The sequence below is a fragment of the Callionymus lyra genome, chromosome 7, assembly GCF_982586985.1.
Source record: "Callionymus lyra chromosome 7, fCalLyr1.hap1.1, whole genome shotgun sequence".
Classification (NCBI taxonomy): Eukaryota; Metazoa; Chordata; class Actinopteri; order Syngnathiformes; family Callionymidae; genus Callionymus; species Callionymus lyra.
The window spans coordinates 29,430,566-29,454,913 of record NC_141824.1 but is presented as its reverse complement, the minus strand read 5'-3'; the positions used below and the strand labels follow the sequence as shown (position 1 = coordinate 29,454,913).

The window sequence follows — 24,348 nt, the reverse complement described above, 5'->3', positions numbered from 1 at the left end:
ATTAGCGACAATCTGTGGCCTTTGTTGATTAATTCGTGGGTGCATGTGTGGAGGTTTAATAGCTCCGAGCTGGCATGCTGGGTAATTAGCATAGCGGGAATAATTGACAACAGAATCGATCCATGTGGTAATTTATGTTTATTAAAACATTAATTTAAAGCAGGTATCACTGTTTGGCAATCTGGAACATGTGAGGAACGTCGGTAAACATTTATTCTTTCTGTAAAGATAATGGCATCGCACATCACAGCTTAGTGTTTTAAAAGTCACCTCCTCGTCGTCCACAGCAACGACTCACTATGAGCAGCAAAATGCCAGAGAAACATTCGTAGAGAAAGGGAAAGAAGAAGCTCAAACTACACTTCTAGGGAGAAGGTCAGTTGGTCCCTGTCGGATGTAAACGAAATACTCTCTTTATTGTCGCTCAAGTTTGACAGTTCAAGGTGATGGATACAAATGAACCTCTGCTGAGATACATCCATCTGGAGGACGGCATCGCTAGATGTTTTATTATGAAGCATGAACTTTGTACAGGTGTGTGTGTTCAGCTGCTCTCACGCGCATTCTCCAATCTTCACGCTCATCGACGGCTGAACATTCATCTTCCTGCTCTTCTTTTGTGTTGACGATTGAGGTGTGTGTAGAAATGATAAATAAATACATTTAGACTTCTTTGTACATTAGTTACCCACAGTAAGAGCAACACTGAGGCTTTCATACGCACACACACACACACAGCAAACTGTATCTCACAATGGTGATTGCAAATCCCTCATAGGTCGGTCATAAAGTAAACAATGTGGACTTTTTCTGTTGAATATTGCATATTTCTGAAGCGTTTCCAGTCTGCAGTGGTTGGATCTCTACTCTGAACCAAATGGCGTCAGAGGTGGGATGGGTGGGTTTGTGGCAGGGACGGCTTGGGAGTGAGTCACTAAATTTGATGTCGATCTATAACAAGTGCCTCTTCAAAGAGTCCTGTCGTTGATGACTGTTGCACTGATAACCAGAGTGTGAGAATGAGGTGAAAAGAGTGGCTCACAATTTCCTATGGCAAATGGTGCTACAAGCGGGATGGTAATGTCTGGTCATCAATGTGAAAATATCTCCCTGACTTGAATGACATGAATTGCACATGCAAAGAGCCAGGTGTAATGAGGCAACTTCCAAGACAGGACAGCCATATCTTTATAGGAGATTATGAATGTTGCATGAAGGATAGTAGAATCAGAACACACTTCCAGAGGAAAGTTTCACCGGACGAGGCCAACATTGTGGACCAAACATTCTTGTCTCTTGACCAGACCAGCATTTTTTCAACTAACAATAAGATCCCTAAACCTTCAAATGAATCTATCAACCACTGCAGACCAGAACACCTTGTAATAACGGCAACTCGTTCAAACTTGATCTAGAATACTGGTGTGTTGTGATGTGCTGATGAGGCTTCATGATACAGCATCAGCTGTACACACACAGTGTCTTAATGTTAACAAACCAATAGATGTCACTCTCTGCCTTTATAATATTTTGCTCTAATCTTTTAAATCATTTTTAAACTGAGTGCCATGTAGTGGCCTTTCAAACTGTATCATGGTACAGCTTTATCTGCCTCATGAGGCCTCATCGAACTATCACTACTGTTACATCTGCCTTTAATACTTTCCTCATGAAGGTGTCTAAAAGAGTGTGAATATTAGTGTGGAGCGCATTCTTCTTCAAGGTGATCACAGTTGAGGTTTCTAGTTCAGTTCATCCAGGTCTACCTTCTGTCTCCGTGGTCCTCCTCCACCCACGCTACAATCTTCCCCTCCCAGCCGGGCACCACGGCTCCATCGTGGAATACCTGCAGAGAACCATTTAGCTCATCTTAAAAAAAATTCTTTCATCTATAATTCACAAAAGGTCCTGAAATAAATGTACGTGTTATCAGATTTTCAGTCGTCCCGCTGAGCGCCGACATGGAGAGCTATTATTAGCTCATCATACTCCATAGAACTGTTTTTTTTTTTTATTGCTGCCAGCTGAGGATGGTGGTGAAAAAAGGAGGTGAGGGCTATAATTTCCCTCCCACACCTACCTCCTCTTTCACCGTGCCAAACTCCGGGTCGAGAGCTTTGAAGTGGTATCTGAAACTGCCTTGTCGGTCCACAGCCGCCTTGAAGTCTCGCAGAGTCACTTCACCGAGCCTGCGAGAGCAAACTGTCAGTCAGAGACGTGCGTAGGAAAAGCACATGGACCTGCAGCTACAGGACACGCGCTCACAAGTGTGGAGAAAACATTAGTACGTCTGGAACAGCTAAACCAAACAACAGCAGCAGAGGATCTGAGTTTTAGTTTCACCTTTTAGGGATGTTAACGAGAAAAGGAGTGAGCGAGCGATCTGTGAAGTAGAGCACTTTAGTCGAGACAGCAGCGCCGTCCAAGCCTGGGCTGCTGTGAGAGTGAGCCATCTCTGGAAGTGCAGGAGAAGAACATTTGTCATCGATAGGATTTTCTGTTGTGTTTCCGTGTTTGAGAAATACTTTCATACATGTGAGATGAACGAGTCATGTATTAGCATTACATGTATTTCTTATAGTTCCAAATCCTATTTCTTAACTCGTTCATAGACAGTAGACGTATTGAAAATCCATGTATTAAAAATAGATAGAAATATATGAATTAAAAACGAGAGTTCAGGTGGATTAAGGGTCTTACGATTGCATAGAGGAGCTGGAATTCTGGAAATCATTCTTATTAAATATGTCTTAAAAATGGTATAAATTAAAAAAAAATGGACATTACAGTTTTCCGGGGCTCACCTTTCCACACCTTAACAATTAATAACAGGAGCTTAAGTTATGGAAGTTATATCATGTAAGTTATGGTTTGAATTTCATTGCCAATTGGAACCACTTTATTTTTAATGGGGTCCATTGTCTCCCTTGTGCCCCCTTTCCCTTGACCTTATAGACGCCCGCCCGTCTAAAACCTTCACTGAGAGAGCAGTAGTCGGACCAGAGGAGAGAAATCCTTCCAGGCTGTTGCTCCTAAGCTTTGTAACGATCTTTGTCTCTCTCTGTGTTTGATGGATCTACTGACTCCTTCAGAAACATCTTAAGACAGTTTTATCCGTGCAGGCTCGTTCTTTATTGTCTTGAGGCTGTCACTGCATTGTTTTGACCTTTTAAAGTTTATACATTTGTATTTATTTTAACTGTGTATTGTTTTGTTGTTTAAGCGCCTTGTGACCCTGGTCTGTGGAGGGCAATTTACAAATAAAACTAACTTACTAACATGATCATTTTCAAGACATTTTGTGAGTCTATAAGACATTCACCTATTCTCCTGTATTACTTGTATAACACTATGTACATGACGACGTTGAAGTTTCTCTGTCGTATAAAATAACAACTGCTTATGTAGAATAAATATCATCATTTCAACCGCTTTTGTTTGGTTCGTAACATTCTAAAATGTCTGGATATTCATGGGCAAAACTGCCCTCAGCAGAGTAAGCGAACAGAACACAGATCTGATGCGCCGGGATGAGACGGTGAAGCTGATGACAAATCCCAAACAAAATAAGGATTTTGTTTGCCTCACTTGAGCTTGTTGGCCACGAGTCACGGTCTGTGGAGTTGGCACGACGCCCTGGGGATTTATATTCCTCCTAGAAGAAGAAGTAGAAGCGATTACTCACAATCAACAGCCTGACAGACGAGTTGCAGTATTTTTGATAAATATAAGAGTCATACCCCTCGGTTGTGTCGTCGCAGGGACTCCTGAGAGTGGAGGCGGTCCATCAGACTGGCCACGCCCTGCTCCAGAGTGTCCAGGGTGTGGTGTTGTGGGTCATGACCCGAAAAACTGTCCCGCAAACTACGCAGGGCTTCACGAACCAGCTGAAGCTCTTCTCCCTGAAGAGAAAAAAAGTCAAATTAACAGTGAACTTAAGAAGAGAATAAAGTCTTGAATTCAAAAAAATAATCAGTAATATTGTACTGTTTGCACTTCAAATAATTACAAGATAAAACATATAGATTTACAATTTATATTTATAGTAAAGTACATCAAATATGACTCTAAAGTTGTGTGATATATTATCAGTTTATATTATTATATTATTTAACGTAAGAGGAGCAGGAAGAGTAGCTACGATAAGATCGAATATTGATATTGATGAATCCTGTAAATCTTCCACAATTAACTTTAACACTTCAAATTTTTCTGCTCTCTTGTCATCAATTCACATTAACCAGTCATAGTTATCACCACATATTTACTTAACATCTTAAATAATGTTACATAAAGGCGACAATGAACTTTTTATTGTGAAGTTGAGAGGATTTTACCGGTGCATTGCGTTGGATGGTCGAAGGCGGTGACGTTATGGAGTTACTGAAACCTCCACTTTCACTTCTGAATACCTATAAATCGAAGAAAGAGTAAACGTCTACAGCAGGATTGAACAAATACATTTACTAATGGGAAATTAAAAAAGAAAGCAGGGAGAAATAAAAAGGCTAATATATAATGGGAAAAATAGAACAAAAGGGTATTGCCAAATAATTTGTAATAATAATATTTTGTTTTAATATTTTAAACACAATGTAAACCTTTTCATTGAAAAAAGGAAAATAATAATACATTTAAAATGTCAACTTTGATTTAGAAAAATAAATGCATCATAGAAAGCACAATAGAAGTGTTCCTTAACATAGTTTGTTTTTTTTTAACTCAAGAGGGCCACACAAATGCAGTCAAAGGCCACAACTACACTTTTTCCAGTATCACCTTCATCCAACGAGTGTGTGTATCAAAAGATGCTTTTAAAAGCAATTGCTTTAAAAGGGAAACTAATGTCAAACTCCAACTTTCTTGACATGTCTCCAAGATGCAGTCAGTCCCTCATTATCAGTAGCTCTTAAAGAATGCTTTCTGTGAAATTATAATTCTACTACTTCATGGCCCTCCATGGGAATCCCCTGTGATGAAATATGCATACTGTGTGTATAGCTTAACATATCGATTTGTAAGGCTCTTTAACAGTTGTAATTAATAAAATGCTAATGCGATGCACATACAGTCAGCTCATTATCCATCCCAGCATTTATGACCTGTAATGCTCGTAATAAGCCTTGGCAGTTCGAGTCAGTCCCAGCAGACATTGTGCCATAGGCCAAACATACATCATTGAAAAAGCTAAATTGTGATTTTCCATACCCGTGCGTGACTGACTTCATGTGCTTTGGTCTGAGCGTTTTCCTGCTTTTGCTGCAGAATTCTCTCCTTACGCCCAACTGGCTGCTGTCGGTGCAAGAGAGACAGATGACACCAGTGCGTGAGGGGAGAAATGCATATCTATGGAGAGTATAGGATAATAGTTACCTCATATTCACTGAGCAATTTGTTGCGTTCGCTCAACTTGCCTTTGAGCTCAGACTGCAAAACAAGATACATGGTCACGACATATTACTGCAATGTTTGCTCACACATAAACCAGGTGTGGGTCCGGCATGTCAAAAATGGTGTCAAACGGAAATCATCTCCTGACTCACATTCTCCCCCTCCAGCTGATCTTTGGCCATGTTGCTTCTCAGTAGTTCTTGTTTTAGCTGCAGCACAGCATCCTCCTGCAATGCCAGACGCTGCTGTAGAGCATCCTAATGAGGGATGGAGGGAGATCAAACAAGTGCCCGGAGAAGACCCGCATACAGATACATCGTGTCCACTCATGCCATCACCTGCCCGCTTTCATATTGCTCATGTACCAGTATGATGGGAGAGGATTTAATCACTGTGATCTTATTTACAGGCCTCACATCATCACATTGGCTAAAATAAGTTAATTGAAATAAAAGATTCTCCAAAATTATTTTCATTGAAAACAGAGGAAATAATACGATAATATTGTTTATTTTAATTCAAAATATGATTTTCTATTTTATTTAAATAAACATAATAAGAAAAAACATTATTGTAGAAAATGGGTTTTCAGTATATTTAGGGAATTTAAATTATAATTAATTATTCTAAAATGTTTATGTTTGATTTTATTCATCCAAGAAAGTAAAGAAGTAAAAGAAGGTATTTAAAACACTACTAATAGAGAACAAACATTTTTTTTTATTTACCATGTAAACATGTAAACATGTAACATGATGTAAACAATACCGTAAATTGAAATCATTTTCATTTTGTTTACCTTGATTGCCTGAATGTGACGAACCTCCTGCTTGTGCCTGAGGAGCTCCCTCTGGTGCGGAAATAAATAAATAAATAAAAGAGCGTTATTTGGATTTATGGGGGGTTTAGTAAGTCAAAAAGCTAATTAAATACCTTGAGATCAAGGGCTTCTTCAGTGCTTTGGTCCAAGCGACTGCGGATTAAAACCTTCAAAGCAACACAGTAATGTGAGAAAAGGAGGGAAGAAACATGAGCAAGCAGCAGCAGAAGAAGAGAGAATCATTTGTGGCCGACCACTCCGGAGACGAGTGACGGCCGTAAACAACAGAAGGCCTGACACTGACACTTCACACAGCAAGTGATGTTTTTATCGACTTAGCAGGGAGAGGGGACTGTACCAGCTGCTGCTCGGCGCTGGCCCGGTTGTCCATGAACATCACTGCTCCACCCTGGTCCTCTTCGGGGAGGGAACCATTGAGCAGCAAAGCCTGCAGAAAAACACACGTGTACTGGCAATTAAAACATGCAAATGAAGCTTTTTTTTCATCAAGAAAAAGAGACACAACCAAAAAGCTGGGTCACTGAAATGATTCATAAAGAAAGTAGATGAAATCTTTGACATACAACTTTTCAAAAGTGAAATCAATGTCGACGATATGCAACAGAAATAGTTAATAAAATGGTCCACAAAGTGTTTTTTATAACATTCAAGATAAGAATTAAAGGATGGTGGTGACATATAAACAATTGTGGTTTACAAAATATAAGTAGAATTAAAAATCAATAATAAATAAACAAACACACTTTCTCTGAATCTGATTGTCACACCTTAATGATGAAGGGATGGCTATGGTGTGTTTAATAACATGGGACAAAAAAACTTCATAGAAAAACAATTTATTGAATTAAAATCTACTAAACAATAACATTAGGAAGAAAACCAGGGGCCTCATGTACAAAGAAGTTTGTGGATATTCTACTCAAAACACTCAAATCCACGTACAAATATATTCAGTATATAAATATTTCATTTGAAACATGTTAAGATGGAGTTTAACAAGAATAAAACTGTAAATCAGTAACTTAAAGCGCTGAGTGGTGATGGTGTTGTGAAGATGGTCTGATTGTCTGAGCTTCATATGAATGTGAATACGTTTATAAAAAAACGAATTACAAATTAACAAATCATGTGACGGTGTGTTTATATAAGTGTATTTTTCAAGGATATCTCTCCAATTAATCAATCAATATACTTTATTGATCTCCATAGAGAAATCTCACAGAGAAATTCAAAAGTCACGTGAGGGAAACCGGCTTTAGTTGCTTTCATTCTGCAGCTTCAGTTTGATAAAACAGACGTGATGTTGTTTCGCAAGAACGTCTGTGACTCTTGTAGACTTAGCTTCAGGCTCTGATCGTTTCTTTTCGTTATATTATAAAAGCAAGCATATAATTCTTTAAATTTTTTCTGAATTGTGTGAAATTGCGGATTTAAATATTCAGCATAAAACGATCAATGTTGTCTTGATAAATATAGATCATCAGTTTGTTGAATGAGAATGTTTATACGTTTGTGAATAATTTAGTATCCACTCTTGTAACAACAAACAGTTTGTTTTTGATGTCAATGTTGATCGTTAATGTAACTCTGATGTGAACATCTCAACATGACTAGTGAGGCTGAAATGCATCTGAGCAGTAAATAAAGACGTACTCCACTACAAACTTGTCGGGAAGTCCAAACTTTTTTAACGCCCTTTTCTTTATTGATACATATGAACTTTGATGTGGAAAAGTATGTCCGCGCGTTTTTTTTTGCGTAAGACCTCTTAGTACATGAGGCCCCTGTACTTTTTAGTAGGAATAAAAACATGATTCTCGAGTCTATAAGGAAACAATAATGGGACGTTTACAGATTTTTTCATTAAAATTTGTTATTGTTAATATATATTTTTACTTTTTTTACAGTGAAACTTTCAAAAACTCAGGTAATGTAGACCAGGATACTACCAATTTAACTTAGTATTCATAAATGAGTAATTGAAAGCTCAAAGTAGTATAACATTATATACTTGAAGCAAGGATTCGAAAAGTGTTTTCTCTTTTCTACAGCTTTTTGCAGAGAAGGAGCACAGAAATAAAGAATTTACGGCTTTTAATAGAGCAGGACTGAGTTTGAGCTGTTAGCTCGGCCCAAGACAACAATGCTAATTACCCGTGTGGACTTTTGGGAAAAATAAATGCCCAGACGTGATAAAGCGTTTGTTAGGCATTAGGTTACACAGCAGCAGAGCCATGACTCTTCTGTGGTCATAAAGTGGGATATTGGGATATCAATTGTTTAAAAACTGTACAAAACTTCTTCTGTGTTTTTCAAATTACACCAATAAAAAAAAACTTTAAGTGAGTCTATTAATAATTAAATAAAATGTGCAAAGCAATATTCTCGTCACGGTTTCTTTTACAGTTCAAAAGTAATTGGATCAATTCCAATAAATGAAAATATTACACCTGACAGTGAAAAGCTACATTAATTGTCTCCGCGTTTCATTTCCTGATTTTATTGATTTAGTGACACACAGCTAATTAAGACTGTGAAATTGCACCCGAAGAGAAACAACAACATTAACATCTCTGCTACTTCCCTTTAATGTGCAGGGGGAACGCCGGCATCAGGCCCACTATTATGGTCACTATTACGCCATCAATGTGCTAATTTATATTTTCACACTCGGGCGAGCTGTATATTGATCTCCCGGTGAGTAAGAGCGACACGCCGCTAAGGCAACGATCAATCGCGGGACATCAGGTGGGAGTGACAGAATGGATGTAACAATTGGATTACACTGCTTTGACAAAATTGAATCAGTGGTGGGGAAAAAGAAATCTTCAAAAATAGGCAGTGATTCAGACTTTCTCGGGTGCATCTGTCAGTTGTACTTACCTGTAAGCGGAACACCATCCTCCTGGCCTCCTGCATCTCCTTCTCGAGCTGCTCCTGGTGAGCCTCCAGCTGCTCCTCCCACGACTTCTCCTCCTCTTGCACATCGTTCCCCAGGGAAGGACACAACCCGCAGAGAGAGACCTCCTCTGGAAGAGAGACGAGGCTTCTTCTACCAGGGATTCATAGCACATCGTGGTTCTGGACAAGAGTTGATGTGCAGCCAACCAACCTGTGACAGATTTCTTCTCTGTCAGCACCGATTTGTCATCCTGTGTCTCCCCCTGGTCCACCGAGGGATCATGGCCGCTCTCTTCTTTCAGGGTGTCGCTGGACTGGGTGATAATGTACTCCTCTTTGGGGGTGTGAGCAGGGCTTGCTGAGCTCAGGCTGAAAACAGATGGCAGGGACAGGCAGCCATGAGTACGTTTGCATCTCCTGCCAGAGGAAGGCCGATAAACAAATCAAGCTACATAAAATGGAGACGTTAATAACCCCCAATAGGGCACAAAATACTTCCTGGCTGCATATTTCAATCTCACTTTGTTTAAACAGCCTTTAGAAATCCGCTCTATCAAACACCGCTCCAGTGATGACAACATTAACTGGAGATAAAACCTGTTTAAAGTCCCTCGTCGGAGTGACATTGCATGTTGGTTTGTGCCGCAGCCCAAACAAAAAGGTTCCAATCCTCTCTCACTCTCTCTCTAAACGTGCATGTGTTTCCTTTGGGCACATTTTCGCCCACCGTCTGGAGTCATGCAAGCCAACGAGTGAAACTAGAGTGTATTTACGTGTGTCTCCATATGCTAGGTGAGGTTTCCCTTCGGCACTGCCTGGTCCAGGTGGAGAGTGATGCATGAATCATGATACAGAGTCCTGTGTGCTGACTGATATGATATGAAAGAAAACTTTTGGATCTGTTTTTAATTATTAAATGTATGGTCTGAAATGTTGTCCGATATTTCTGTCTATATTTATTTGTCTGTCAGCAAAATAATTTCTGTAAGAATTACAAAAAAAAACATTGAAAATATGAGAGAAAAGAACTGAAAAGAAGTTATTATATCAGGATTTAGGGAGGTTTTAAAGGCATTCTATTGTATGACTTGTGTGTCCAGCTCTGTTCGGTGCTAGCAAAGTAAAAATAATAAATAACAGCATACAATCAAATTACCAAAAACAACTGTGAACATAAAATGTGTTATTTTTCATTAAATTCAATATTGTTTTTAGCAATGATAATCGTTAATAAAAGTTTGACAAGACAGAAAAGCGACCTTTTCCCGGATTTTCTGGGACTTTGTCTTATACGTCTTGGCCTTTTAAAGTATGTATTTTAGCTGTATATTGTTTTTGTTTGTTAAAGCGCTTTGTGACCCTGGCCTAGAAAGATGCTTTACAAATAACTTACTTACTGACTTACTTACTTACTTGCTTGCTTACTTGCAACAAGTTCCTACAAATTCCAGTTCAGGCAATTATTTTTTTCCTTGAGCTTAGTTTTGAATCATAGAAGTTTTTTGTATGTCGTTTACGCCAAATTATATCCAAGAAATATGATGCAGCCGCTGTGACTTTTATGACCAATGGAATTTTCAACAGTTGTTTTCTTCCACCCAGTGTGGGAAACATGGCAGAGCTCAACACGCTGGAGAAGATTTTAAGAATTCATCATCAGGCGCCTTGAGCGAGAAAAAAAAAGTGTGAACTAAGCTGCAGGATAAGACTTAGTTGGAAACCTAAAGAGGTCTTAAGGGATTGCATTTCTATGGTTTAATATGCTTTCTCCAATCTAATTGCATTACTCTGCAGATGTAAACATCACCTTGGGTTCTTAAACTCTTCTTCTTTGTTTTTTTAATCTGTGATTAAGACACATGTTTTCATGATGTGACTGTTTGAAGACCTCCAACAACATCAACAAGACTTGCATAAATTAAGTACGGAGATTAATATTGTTTTTATGATATTAGGATCCATCCATCCATCCATCCATTCACCCACCCAATTTTAAGTAGTTATATTTTTAAATTAATTAATTTTTCAGGTGCCCCCTCAGGTTTGACAGAAAAATGGGCGTGGTTATGTTTTAAAGAGTTACAACATGGGACGTTTCCAGCGCCATTTCATTGATAAGAATCAATGGTAGGTTATAGGATACTTTTAACCATTTTTATATATATATATGTGTCAAGGATCAATATTCAAAAGCAAAGCAAACAACTGTGCATTTATATGTCCATGTTTCATTAGAAACACAAATTCCATTTAATTTCAATCCATATATACATTTAAGGGATATCACATGTAGCTTTGTCTGCTCATACAAGTCTGATCAGAAATAGTATATTTAGAGTTTAGAAAAAAGTATGAATTAAAATTACAAAACTAATTGATGTCTGATCAATACTATAGTGTGTCAGTATCTAAGTTCTGAAAATGTTTCCCAGAGAATGAGGAATAAACATTTACTTTGGGGGATTTAAAAATTGAACATGACCTCAAACAGGTCCCATTTTTCAGGATTAATAGACACAATTAGAGTTAAGGTAAAGCGATTTTACTAGCAATCTACTTTTTGGATCATTTATTGGGTCAAAAAAACATACATGTATCAAAGTTTTGGGTGTTTTTTGAGTATTATATTAAAATTAGAATTAGAATTTCAGGGAGATTATCAAAGTGGAGATTATAGTAGATAAAAAAACACATAGAGGAAACAGCTGATGAGAAACATGTTATATGGAGGAAACTTAGGACTGTCATTGTCTAAGACTTCTAATATCATGAAAGTTACGCAGCCGTGCTGACATAGAGTGAGCACATCCCTACACCCAGTGGAATTCTCAACACCTTTTAATACATGACACAGCAAGTCTTGTTTAAGTATTGTCAGATGTCCATATTCATCCATGTCAATGCCCAGTGAAAGCACATATAACCTGCTCTGTTTGTGATCTTTTTTAACAATCACACATCTGTTGACCTCATTTGTTTCAGTGAATATTTCATGATCATGATAACATTAAGTTCATGTCAACAACTTTGTATTCTTGGTTTTAAGGACATCTAAACTTGATGTTTATGGTGTGTGAACAGTTCACAGCCACACACCTGAGGCATTTTGTCAAAATCATTGAATTTCTCCATATGTATATGCAAAGATATGAACCCCGCTGACATCATTTTTGGCAAATGTCACATTTGCCTAAGCGTTTTTTTTAGTTATTAAAACATTTAAACATTACATTTGACAAGACATAATACATCAGGGTGGAATAAATTCACCAAATTATCAAATTATCTTTTTTAACACTTATCCAACACTTTAAGTTATTAAGCCTTTCAAGATCAACAGTTTTGAGTCAAGCAACAGTTAAGAACCCTCAGTATAATCTAATTTCAATTTCAGCTCTTTCAGGATTTCTTTACAATATGGAAACATTCTTTTTGATACTTTCACAAACTTGGACGCCGGTAAAGAAAATCCCTTAAACCCGCCGCAATTTAAAATCCCTGGTCTCAGCGTTATCGGCTGCACCTCCTCAATCTTGTCAGAGTGGTTCGACAAATAAGATCAATGCTTCTGCCAATCTTATCAATGTACATGACAACGTTATTTAGGGAGCCCTGGTCAATGATTTCAGTGTTAGAAGTCTGGTGAAAATAGCTGACTCCCACAAAAACACAGTGAGGCGGTCGGAACCATAAGCTTGAGATTTGGCTCTGGGATTTCCAGGAGATGAGTTTCTGTGGAACAGATTAACAGCATCTGATCAGCACGACATAAAACACGCTGAGACCACTGTTGTGAAAGTGTGGCTTAGATTAGAAAAAATAAATAAAAGATGTCATTTTGTACAATTAGACAGCACTTCCTACTACCAGAAAATATGGTTGCTAGAAACACCTAAATAAAATGTGGTACACTAGAAATGGAGGAAACCAATGAAAAAATTGGAACACAAGTTTTTGTTTTTTCTACAAAATTACATATTTAGTTCACTAAAGCAATAATACATCACAGTTATTGTACGTCCAAAAAGACAAAAGCTAACCAACTTTTGAAGAACGTAATGTTACTGTAACAGCAGGAGACACAAGTAAAAGAAGAGAGAAAGACTTTGAAAGGGAAAAGACCTGGTGATGATTTAGGTTTGAAATAGGATGTTACCTACATCCATCCAGAAACTTTAATAGAAAAGGGCTAATGGTGATGATCAGACCACTTCTGGGGTGAGGGTATATGGAAAATTAGTAAGACACAATAAAATGGATCCAAGAAATGTAAGAAATATAAATAAAGAAAAAAATTCAAAGCGTAATTTACATGAAATGTCATCCCATAATATTCAACCAAAGAAAGCTAGATGCTCTGGTTGTTAGTTATATTTGTTTATAAAGTATAATGCTTAGAAAAATATTTTATCTTCTAATGTTCACATGTATGAGGCCATTTTTTCCTTACATGACCTCTTTTATATTTAAATACCAAATAATTATTTTATATTTTAACATTCAATAATCTTAACAAACCTTGAAGCAAAAAAAAAAAGAATAGGTGAAATGTTACAGTATTTCCTTCAGTACTTTTCCAAGAGTAACATATTATTGTACAACTATAATAGTTGAATATTCTATATTACATTAACTGCAAGAGTTTTACGTTCATTTGTATGTAGAAGCTGGACATGTACTAATGGGTCATTTGTTAGCATTAGCAATATATTGGCTGATTCATGTGGTTGAAAGAGATAGGTTAAGTGTTTGGTTCACTGTAAAAACATAAATATTAATGATGTCAAATGGTTTCATGAGTGCTTTTCTAACAATGTGATGAAAAAGCCGGCAATGGAGGTGAGACACGGTTGCTAGGCGATAGCAGCCTGGATCCGACGGAGACACACCCACACGACTGCAGAGTAAACAATGGACAATAACCACACATAGCAAAGCTATAAAGAAATATATTCAACTACATCTACATTATAATGCCTGAAAATGAATCACAGATTCCTGACCCAGTTTGAATCCAGGCCCATTATGCATTGGTGGGTTTGCTAGCATGGTTTGGGCAGGATGCTAAAATGACAACAGGAAAAATCCCTCTTACCATTTCATCTGTTTGGCTCCCATGCTGATGTTCAGAAGCTTAACCTCCCCGACAGTGGCAGCCCTGCATCTGGGTAATGCCCTGCTTCTCAGTCAGAACCATCGCCCAAATCCAGGAGCAGCTGGGAGAGGAGCAGCAGCCTGCCGGGTCTCCACACCGCACACTGTGCTCACTCAAGAACAACAGCACATTCGGATCCTCTTCGGCGGCGTTGGAAACACAAGATTTAAATCAAAAAGGGCTGGAACCTAGTTTTCCTGGGACGTTCCTGAGCCGGCAGAGAGGATTCAGCTGGAGAGGCTGAAGTCTGTTTGCTTTCTCTGTGCTTGAGCTCACTAGCTCCCGGTCACCAGCACATTGTTGTTTGTCCATTCAGACAAGAACTCATTCAGCTCTTGTTCATCTTTGGACCCTGTTTTTTTTGTTGGTATTTATTCTACATTCCCTCCCTTCTTCTGCCCTCTTCTGCTCGGCCGCACTGCTTTGTGTCCGTCCCTGCTTCTTTTAGGAAATGGGGATGTCAGACATAGCTCGGTCTGGGTGTGTTTACCCTCCCCCAGCTTCTTACCTCCTCCCTCCAACTATACTACTCTCTTCTTTCACGAGGAGAAGGAGGGAACCATCCCCCCCTCTTTTTTTTTGTTTTTTAACCTCACCTTAAAGTAAATTAACCTGTGGAACAATTCGAATTTGGTTGCAATGATCCTACCCAGCAACGCAGCTGCAACATACCAAACATGTTTGAACACACAAGACTAATGATATATTTAAACCTCCTGGTCCGCCCTCATTCTCCAAGTATGCTATGTTTACCACTGTTGTTATAGTGTCTCTTTTCAAATTCATACATGTGCTGTGTCTCAGCTCGTCATGCAACTGTTATGGTCTCTTTTTTTTATACTCAAGTCAACAATCTATCATCAATAGTAAGTAAGTAAGTAAGTCATTTTTATTTATATAGCGCTTTTCCAGACCAGGGTCACAAAGCGCTTAAACAATCAAAACAATACTCAATAAAGTATATACTTTAAAGGTCAAGATAAAACTGATAATACAACTGGAGTTCCAGAAAATCAAGGAAAAGCCTGAACAAATAGAAACGTCTTAAGATGTTTCTTAAAGGAGTCAGTAGACATCAAGCGCAAAGAGAGAGGAAGATCGTTCCAAAGCTTAGGAGCAACAGCCTGAAAAGATTTCTCTCCTCTGGTCCTGAACCATGTGCGTGGAACCATAAGTAGATTCTGATCCACAGACCTCAGAGCCCGAGCTGGGGTGTAAGGCTGGATCAGATCACTGATGTAAGGAGGAGCCTGACTGAATAGCTCTGAAAGTAAGAACCAGAATTTTAAAGTTGATCCTGAAAGAAACTGGAAGCCAGTGAAGAGTTTTAAGGATCGGGGAAATGTGAGTTCTTCTACTTGAGCGGGTTAGAATTCTTGCTGCAGAGTTCTGTATCACCTGCGGATCATGTTCCGACAACATTTTTTCCGTTTTTCTCAGTTGAAGGAAACAGTTTCTGGTCAGTTTTCTGCAGTGTCGAACAAGAGACATGTCTTTATCAAATACAACACCCAGGTTTCTCAGGCTCAGCTTGACAGACTGACCTAAGTCACCCAAGTACTGACTCAACCCTGGAACCTTATCATCATTATCTTATCATTATTAGGAAATAAATAGTGATTTGTACATTGTGAGCTTTGCAGTGAAAGCAGAGCAACACGCTCTAGTATGCTCCAGTTTCATGACCCATTGTCTTCAGAAACTAAAACAATAACCCACGGTGCAAGAATGTCTTCCATATGCCTTTCCCATGTGAGGTCCCAATAATAAGTCACCCTCCTCCATCTTATCCTCCACATCCTCCCAGGTGCCACCTATCCTCTGTGTCCTAGTTTACCAGATCCATGGATTATTAGTCCATTTTCACAGCCTCTTCTGTGTACATGTAGAACCAACTAAAATGACTAAATTACACTTTAATGTCCTCCAAGTGTTAGCAGGCAGGGATTGAGTATTCAAAATTACCAGCATTTATCTCATCGCTCCCAACGATGATGTCACTTACATGATGATGTGATCGCATTCCTTTATTCAGATAACTTTGTGCTTTTGTGCATAAAATCAGAGTAAATGTTGTGCACTCGCGATGCGTTTCAATGAGGTTACATTTCTATCTGCCGAGAGACTGGAAGCTTCAGCTACAAACAAACTTACAGTCAAATACATTTACAGAATTAAAGTTTTTTTTAGAACAACTCCTCATGTCAAGGTCTCAATAGCAATCCCTGTTGTTTTGGAGATAAGAAACTTATTTTATTATATGACGCCCCACCGCACAAGCTTTTAAAAATCATTTAACAACACACAGGTCCCTGTGTAGAAAGTAGACACTGGCAGCTTGCATGTAAGCCTCTTAATTTAAAATAAAGACTTATTTAATTTTCATGTTACAATTTGTCATAAACATTACAGACGAGCACCATCGAGTTATTTGGATGTTTTTAAGTCTATTTTGGAAGAAAAGGACGAAGAAAAGTGGGATGAGTTGTGACATATGAACCTACATTTCAGAATTTAACCTTGAAAAAGATATGGATCACTCTGAAAATAATTCTACCCCTTAGTGGACATGAGGGTGATTAGAAAATGAATGACATCTTAATTTTGAAATGAACTATAGCTTTAAGACAATCAGCAAAAAAAAGTATTTCTTTACGTTCATATCTTTTGCCCTGCTATAAGTTATAATCCACGTTAAAATGAATTGAATTTATGAAGTGACTTTAAATCATCATCTTCATCCCCCTAAGATGAAGAAAGTACAGAACCAATACATCATAGATGTGAGGGAAAAAATGTAAACTTTCAATACAAAAAGAAAATGTTAAATCTTCTCATAAAAGAAGAAAACATCTCAATTCATCTGATGATAATAAATTTAAACATCAATATAGATTCCGCAGCAGAAATAAACCGGTCCTGCAAATTCATCAGGAAGGACACTAAAAACTAAAAACTCTTTACATACTCAGTGAGAATCTCTTTTAATAATATAAGGGAACATTCTTGTATTATGCACCAGAATGTCAGCAACAAGGCGCAGTGAGACAGAGTTGAAAAAATGATGGCCAATCGAGATATTAATAATTTCTTAGCTCTCAAACATTTCAATTTATTTTATATATTAATGGTTGCCTTGAAGTAAAAACATCTTGAAAGTGTAAAGGGAAATCTCCTGATTTACTCACATGTTTCAAATGTTAAAGTCTTCCAACATAATAATGGTCTCCACTCCTCCAGCCAGCTGTAATCACACTTTGTTTGTACAACAAGACCCTTGAGGTGGAGACTTCTGGGATCAACGACCTGCGGTGACAAACCTCGATTCTTGACCAATTACAGCAGAGTAGGTGTGGTTATGTTAAATTGGATTTCCCTCCAGAAAGACAAAGAGTTTTCAGTGGGCGGGGCTTAAACACTTTTTCTAATGTAAATATTTATGTTATTAGAAGAGAGTTTTGTATAAGAAGACCCATACTGATGATACAATAGAGGTCCAAGATCAATTTATGAGACACTTAAATCAACACATTGCCCTTTTATTTAGGTAAATATGAGGGATACACTCGTGTTTCTCATAAAACATATTATCAACCATGTAAAGAAGTAAAGTGCGATGAAAGTCTTAGGTTAAGGAGTCAGTAGACATTTTTTTCTACAAGTGTGTCCTGCCCCTGCAACATAACAACGAATGTGCGTCATTTGTCATTTTATGGTTGTTCCAGTGTTAAGGCATTTTGCAGATGCACGGAATCACATTTGCTTAAGCCCTGCAACCTATTACAACGCTACTAAAATACTAATTAAATATGTTTAACATTATACAGATATATATATATTTCAACTGTGTCACTCTCCACTCAAATGGATGTACATCGGGGTTGACAGGTCTATTTAATGTCCCAGATGATGAATATTTTCCCTCCAGACCTTCAAAAAAGCTTATGGAGTTGTCATGAGTGCTGATAAATGTCTGGAAGCCAAAAAAGTATGTTGCTGGTTTTCAATGTGCTGTAGTGTGCATGTGTATAAGTGTGTAGGTGTGTGTGTGCATGCAAGTGTGTGTGTGCATCCTGGAGACACTCGAGCAGGAACTACTGATGTTAAAGTGCATTATATAGTATTATGATTAATGCAGCCACAAAACCAAACACAGCTAACGTATTTACTCCAGGTTATTAAAACGAAATTACATCTTTGTTTGTTTTGTTTTTTTTAACTTACTGTTCCTTCATAATCTTTTGAAAATATTTTATTAAACAGACAAATCGGATGCAACAACAGAAGCCTGTATGTGGTGCTGCACATCAAATTGACATAAAATACTTTGACTTTTGCAGGAGTCTGAAGTCATGCTAATAGTTGATTTTATAAGCATATTTTTGTTTAAAAATATGCACTTTATTAAGAACGGGACAAAATAAAAAATAAAATAAAAATACTGCTTGAAATGTAAGTGATTTTAAACCTTTTGTTTAGTTGAAAATATAATTGTAAATCATTTTCCTGGTTCAGAATATAGACTCGCAAATTTAAAATATTCTCTACTGACTCCTTTAAGAAACATCTTAAGACGTTTCTTTTTGTTTCAGGCTTTTCCTTGATTTTCTGGAACTCCTGTTGTGTTATCAGTTTTATTTTGACCTTTAAAATATATACTTTATTGAATATTGTTTTGATTGTTTAAGCACTTTGTGACCCTGGTCTGGAAAAGCACTATATAAATAAAAATTACTTACTTGCTTTATTTATTTATTTTTAAATAGTAACAAAATGGATGAAAAAAAAAGATTTAAAATATATCAGTATATTATAATGTTGTGTTAACGAAATATTAGCTCATAGATTTAATTGAATAAATACATGTGACGTTTTGAAGTATGAAGAAACCAACACTAATACTTTAACACATTGGAAAACACCTTATATACTAATACTTACAGCAGCAAGATTAACTTTAGCGGCGTTGAGTCGAGGAAGAAGTTAGATCATAAGGTAAAATTATTAAATATAGTCCTGGTTTACAAGACAGCGAGAGAAAAGTTTTAAAATAACACAAGGTGCTAACCTGGCGTGTGTGACGACCCAGCATCTGTGATTGGCAGTTTGCTTGGCCAATCAGACATCGCGGTGCACCAACCGTGTGAACGTGACAAACCGGAAGTAGCATTGGGATCCGCTAGCCGTTTATGCTAAAGGCTGTACGAAAGGTAAACAACGGTTAGAACAATGGAAATACCAACAGAACCATCGTAGCATATACTTTACATGTTTAAACGAGATGTGATTTTGCATGACTCGAATGTTTATGTTAATACTGAGTTGACCTACTGTTGTTAATACTTAGCTTAGCTCACCGGTAATTACCCATAAAGACCATTTATGAGTTTCTAACCTGCAACATTGTATTTCAGGTCCTATCATGGCGAAAAATCCACTTGGAAAAACCTTGTTGAGAAATGTTATTCGACACACGGATGCCCACAACAAGGTGAGCGTGTTTCACTTTAAAATATATGAACTATACAGTACACGTTTGTCACGTAGAAGGAAGTAACAGTAAGATAACAATCACTCTTCATTGTGTGTGTAACTGAGTAAAATGATATTAAACTGCGAGACCCGAGCCTGATCATTGGATAAAAGTGCATCGAAACCTTATATGAATAATCTATATAATCAGATAATAAGTGTTTACAAGTGTAGTTACAAGAAAGTGGGACGATTAGTTGTATCAAGCCAGAGGCACTGGTAGGGTTAAGACAGTAGTAGATGTAATAACAACTGAACAATGATGCTAGTTGAATGCCTCCTTGGGATAAAATGTTTAGCATAAGTTTTTTTTTAATAATTCACAACCATCAAACCATGAATAGAGGAGGGTTTTCTATTAACAAGCTTTCCCATTTATTGTATCTTAATTATTAAACCATATAAAATAGATCCATGAAGATCAATATATCTTTCACAAAAGCAGTTATGTGCTGGTTGACTTCATAGATAGATAAATTAATTTAGTCAATTATTGTTAAGTTATGCTTGTATGTCAATTGTTAATTGCAAAATACTGATATTTTTGACTGTCAAACTATTTCAATATGCCAATGCTGGAAGATATCATAATCATATATATTTAATGTTAGTCATTACTTACTTACCAGCCAATTATATAAAGCAACATTTCATTGTGTGCAGATATTTGTAAAGTGTTATACTCTATGTCAGTAACACTTAGTACTACTCACCTTCATCCACTTCAGATCCAGGAGGAATCTGAGATGTGGAAAATGCGTGGCCATGAGGTCCATAAGTCAACACACAAACCATTTCCAGCAACAGAAAGTACAAGGTATGAAATCCTGTCCTGAACACAATGGACAACAAACCCATTTTGGGAATATGTCTTTATTTAAGTAACTTCTGGTAGCTGTTGCTGCATGTTGACGTCCCTATGTCTACACGTCAGGGGCATGATGCACTGTGATCGAGACCAGAGCGAGGGTCTGCGTCGAACGAGGGAGCGCTCAGAGCATGATGACCGAGATGCCAGATATTGGACCCGAAAGCTATATGATTTTGAGGACAAGGATCCCGACAGGTATATGAATTTATATAACCTTTTTTTCACAGAATATATACAGTATATATATATACTGTATATATATATACATGTTTAAAATATATATATATATACAGTATATATACTGTATATATATATATATATGTAAAATATATAAGGTTTTTGCTCTGAAATATGAAAATAATTGATTTCTTGCCATGTTATAGGGGTTTGTGACTGATTAAAACCTTGCTCGAAAGTGGCAACTCAGTTTTTCAAATGACCCCTGACTAAAAATAATATAAAGAAAAAAGAATACATTCAATTGAATTAGATAAAATTCATGTTCCAGACAGCAGACGGGTAGAAACAGTTATTGAACCAGGCTGTTCTGGTCGTATTGATCTCAGTCTCCTGTTGGACTGGAGTAGTTGGTTCAGGGGGTGTCCCAGGTGAGATGGGTCAGCTAAAATCCTGCCTACCCGCCTCAATGTCCTGGTGACGTTCAGTTCCTGAAGAGATGGAAGCAGCCAATCACCTTCTCAGCTGAACGGATAATCTGCTGCAGTATCTAACATTGTGTCACTTCTATCCATACCCCTCTGAACTCTTACTACAAAACGATATAATCAAATTTTTCTATACATAGTCTCCACCTCCTCCTCGGTAGTCAAGGAATAATACAGCAAAATCATTTTATCATGATACAGATGCAACTTATAAGACAATATAAGTACATGATTTACAAAAATAAAGCTTAGCTTAAAAGAATTCCCGTCGATTAAAAGAAAGGCATTCTTTAATTCATAATTCCAGTTCAAGTATGAACGGTTATGATGCATTCAATGTTGTGGGACAAATGCAATTACCAGACAAACAAATGTAAATTACCACCATACAAACTCATGCAAACTTTTGTAGTGTTATCATTCTGGTTTAAAATAAAAATTCTACTTAGACACCCCTTCCGTGCCCCAATAGTCTGATAATTCTACGTGGGAAACGTTGCAATGTATCATTAAAAAGGTGCAAAATAATACATTGGTTGACATTACGCTTGGAATTGAACCACCCATTGTTGTCATCCCATTTGCTCTTGTAATATTGTGTTATTGCTGAATGGATTGAAATAGACTTGTTTATATTTTACAGATGGGGACACAGCGGCTTCAAGGAGCTTTACCCAGAGGAGTTTGAGAGTGAGAGGTAATCACACTACGCACCACTGCACTAAATCAGCCAGTAACCAGATGCTTTAATCCAGGCTTTCATTGGTCACTTCACCAGTTTGAATACTCAATCCATCATGAATTATACCTTCCAAATGGGTGCTGCTTATACTTGACACTATTTCAAGATGAAGTGTCACATTTTATGCCTGACATGACGGCCTTGTTTACCTCACTGGTTTTATGGTTTTAGCTATAAACAAAACAGCACAGTCTCTGTTGTGTAACTCATGGAATAGTCTTAAGGTCACCTGACTGAAAATCGGTTCATCCACCTATTCCCTATTGAGGTCGCGGGCGCTGGAACTCTACCACTTGGGGTGCCACCGTGGAGCATCGCAGGGCACAAATATAGATGAACTATTCATTTAGACATGGACCCCTAAGTTTCATTTATAATGATCGATTAACCTTTATGTTTTTTAAATGTTTGATGCAGGAATGTTCCAAGTATTTTCTAGAGGCTTGTAAACTAAGTGAAATGTTTGAGAATAATGTGTAAAATATTATCAAAGTTATTATATTGGTCCTGAATGTTTCACAGCTAGTATGATATCTGAAAAAAAATGAGGCGAAATAATGCCTTAGTTAGGTTTAAATATTCCAAAGCTGCCGGGGCGGATCAGACCTCCCACTGTAAACAAGCATATTTTATTAGTCAGAACCAGGGCACAACGTCTGTTCTGGGTGTACAGGGATTAGATTGCCCCACAACCCTTTATTTCCGCTGAACACACCAAAATGTCTCCCGAGAATCCCGCTTTTAGGCTATCCAGTGACTGCTCACTCCATGCTGGGAATAATCTCTGCCCCTGGTGGAGTTTTGACTGAATATCAGAGCAGCAGGCTGTGAACTGCGTCTGCTTTCTGTTTCTGTGGGGAAATATTGCACAGTTAGAACTGGCATCCTGGGTGACCCAAAAATGACAGGTAACATGGTGAGAAGCTTTACCTTTGATTATCACATGAAAAACGTGTATTTGATCATCTGGATCAACTGGATTGTGAAACGGTTGGTTCTGTAAAGATGAGCGTCGATTTGATTGCAATTCACACACACACCAGTAGATGTCCCACTACTTACCAAACCACTAATATCATGTGTCTTTTTGTCTTCTCCAGTGAACACAACGGTACCGTAAAAAAGCACAGATCATCGAAAAAGGCAAAGTCAGAAAAAGAAACTTCCAAAAAATCATCTCGCAAAAAAAAGAAGAAAAAAAAGAAGCATAAAAAGACAACATGTTGCAGCGACAATAGCAGCAGCGACGACAGTAGCGCGGCTGAAAAGAAAAAGAAAAGGACTAAAAATCAACATAAGAAGAAAAAGAGCGCAAGGAAAAAGGAGGACGGCAGCTCAGTTGACAGCGACAGTGAAAACGAACGGGACAGATGGAAACACAGTCGAAAAAGACGAAAGCAAGACTCAAACAAAGACTTGTCTCCTGACATCGGAAAGAAGAGACGGAAGGAAGCAGGAGAAGACGCCTCGGATACATGTCGAGAGTGAAACACGGGGCTCAGTTAATGGTCAGGAAATCTACTGCAGCATTCTTTGTTCCTCTCAATTGTACTGAGGTATTTTCTCCACGGGTTGCCCGGTCCTCCACATCGTTACACCTCCAAATCGGAACTGTTGGTGCAGCAGGATCTCGGCTTCCCTGCAGTGGCACAATACATCATGTGCTGGAGTAGTCAGCACGCAGTAAGAGAGAGGATGGAGGGATCTTCAGAGCTCATCTCCTGAACAATACAACTGGAAAAAAGGGTCAATGATTGTCCATCCACTCTTACCTCGGGCTGAATGGCTCCATTTTCTTTCTTAATTTCCACTTCTCTTTAGAATTTTTACAAATGTTTTTACATTATGAATAAAATCAATTTTCTCTACAATACGTTTTCTCTTAACTGAAACTTTTTGTAAATATTATTTAATATTTTAACATATTTAGTTTTGAGTTTGCCAATACAGAAAACTGTTAAATTTATATAATTTTAATATGATAAACTTGAAAAAATAAAATAAAATGGAAATAGTTTCATTATTTACCATTGCAGTGAAACACGTATGTTAATGGATAGAGATATCAAAATTCATAATTTTTAAAGAGCAGAAAACAGTCTTTTTGCCTTATTTAATCGGGCCTAAATAAGGGTACCAAATGTATAAATTAAGAAAGATAATATTGAATCGAAAAATCTCAACATGGCATCCTTAATCGTTGACAAGGTAACTTAATATTTAATTATTTTTATTCTTAGTGTCATTGAC

General features: G+C 37.6%; 2 protein-coding genes across 3 annotated transcripts; one reads left to right on the top strand and one right to left on the bottom strand.

Moving 5' to 3' along the window:
* Positions 1–121: 121 nt before the first annotated feature.
* On the bottom strand, positions 122–14,795 carry dixdc1a (DIX domain containing 1a). Of its 2 annotated transcripts, none has more exons than XM_087795874.1 (15): positions 14,229–14,795; positions 9,345–9,502; positions 9,116–9,261; positions 6,570–6,659; positions 6,325–6,378; positions 6,191–6,241; positions 5,544–5,648; positions 5,374–5,427; positions 5,209–5,292; positions 4,338–4,412; positions 3,741–3,902; positions 3,589–3,655; positions 2,344–2,455; positions 2,081–2,189; positions 122–1,846 (listed from the first exon to the last, which is right to left on the bottom strand). In XM_087795874.1, exons 1-15 carry the CDS (start codon positions 14,249–14,251, stop codon positions 1,763–1,765), a joined length of 1,374 nt encoding a protein of 457 aa, XP_087652000.1. In that variant the 5' UTR covers positions 14,252–14,795; the 3' UTR covers positions 122–1,762. The 2 variants fall into 2 exon arrangements, with proteins under 2 accessions (XP_087652000.1, XP_087652001.1); XM_087795875.1 differs by having other exon boundaries at positions 5,209–5,289.
* A 4,675-nt stretch (positions 14,796–19,470) lies between these two features.
* On the top strand, positions 19,471–23,969 carry nkapd1 (NKAP domain containing 1). The gene is made up of 6 exons (XM_087795567.1): positions 19,471–19,498; positions 19,703–19,779; positions 20,549–20,637; positions 20,755–20,886; positions 22,000–22,053; positions 23,199–23,969. The coding sequence occupies exons 2-6, from the start codon at positions 19,711–19,713 to the stop codon at positions 23,584–23,586; spliced, it is 732 nt and encodes a 243-aa protein (XP_087651693.1). The 5' UTR covers positions 19,471–19,498; positions 19,703–19,710; the 3' UTR covers positions 23,587–23,969.
* The last annotated feature ends 379 nt before the right edge of the window (positions 23,970–24,348 follow it).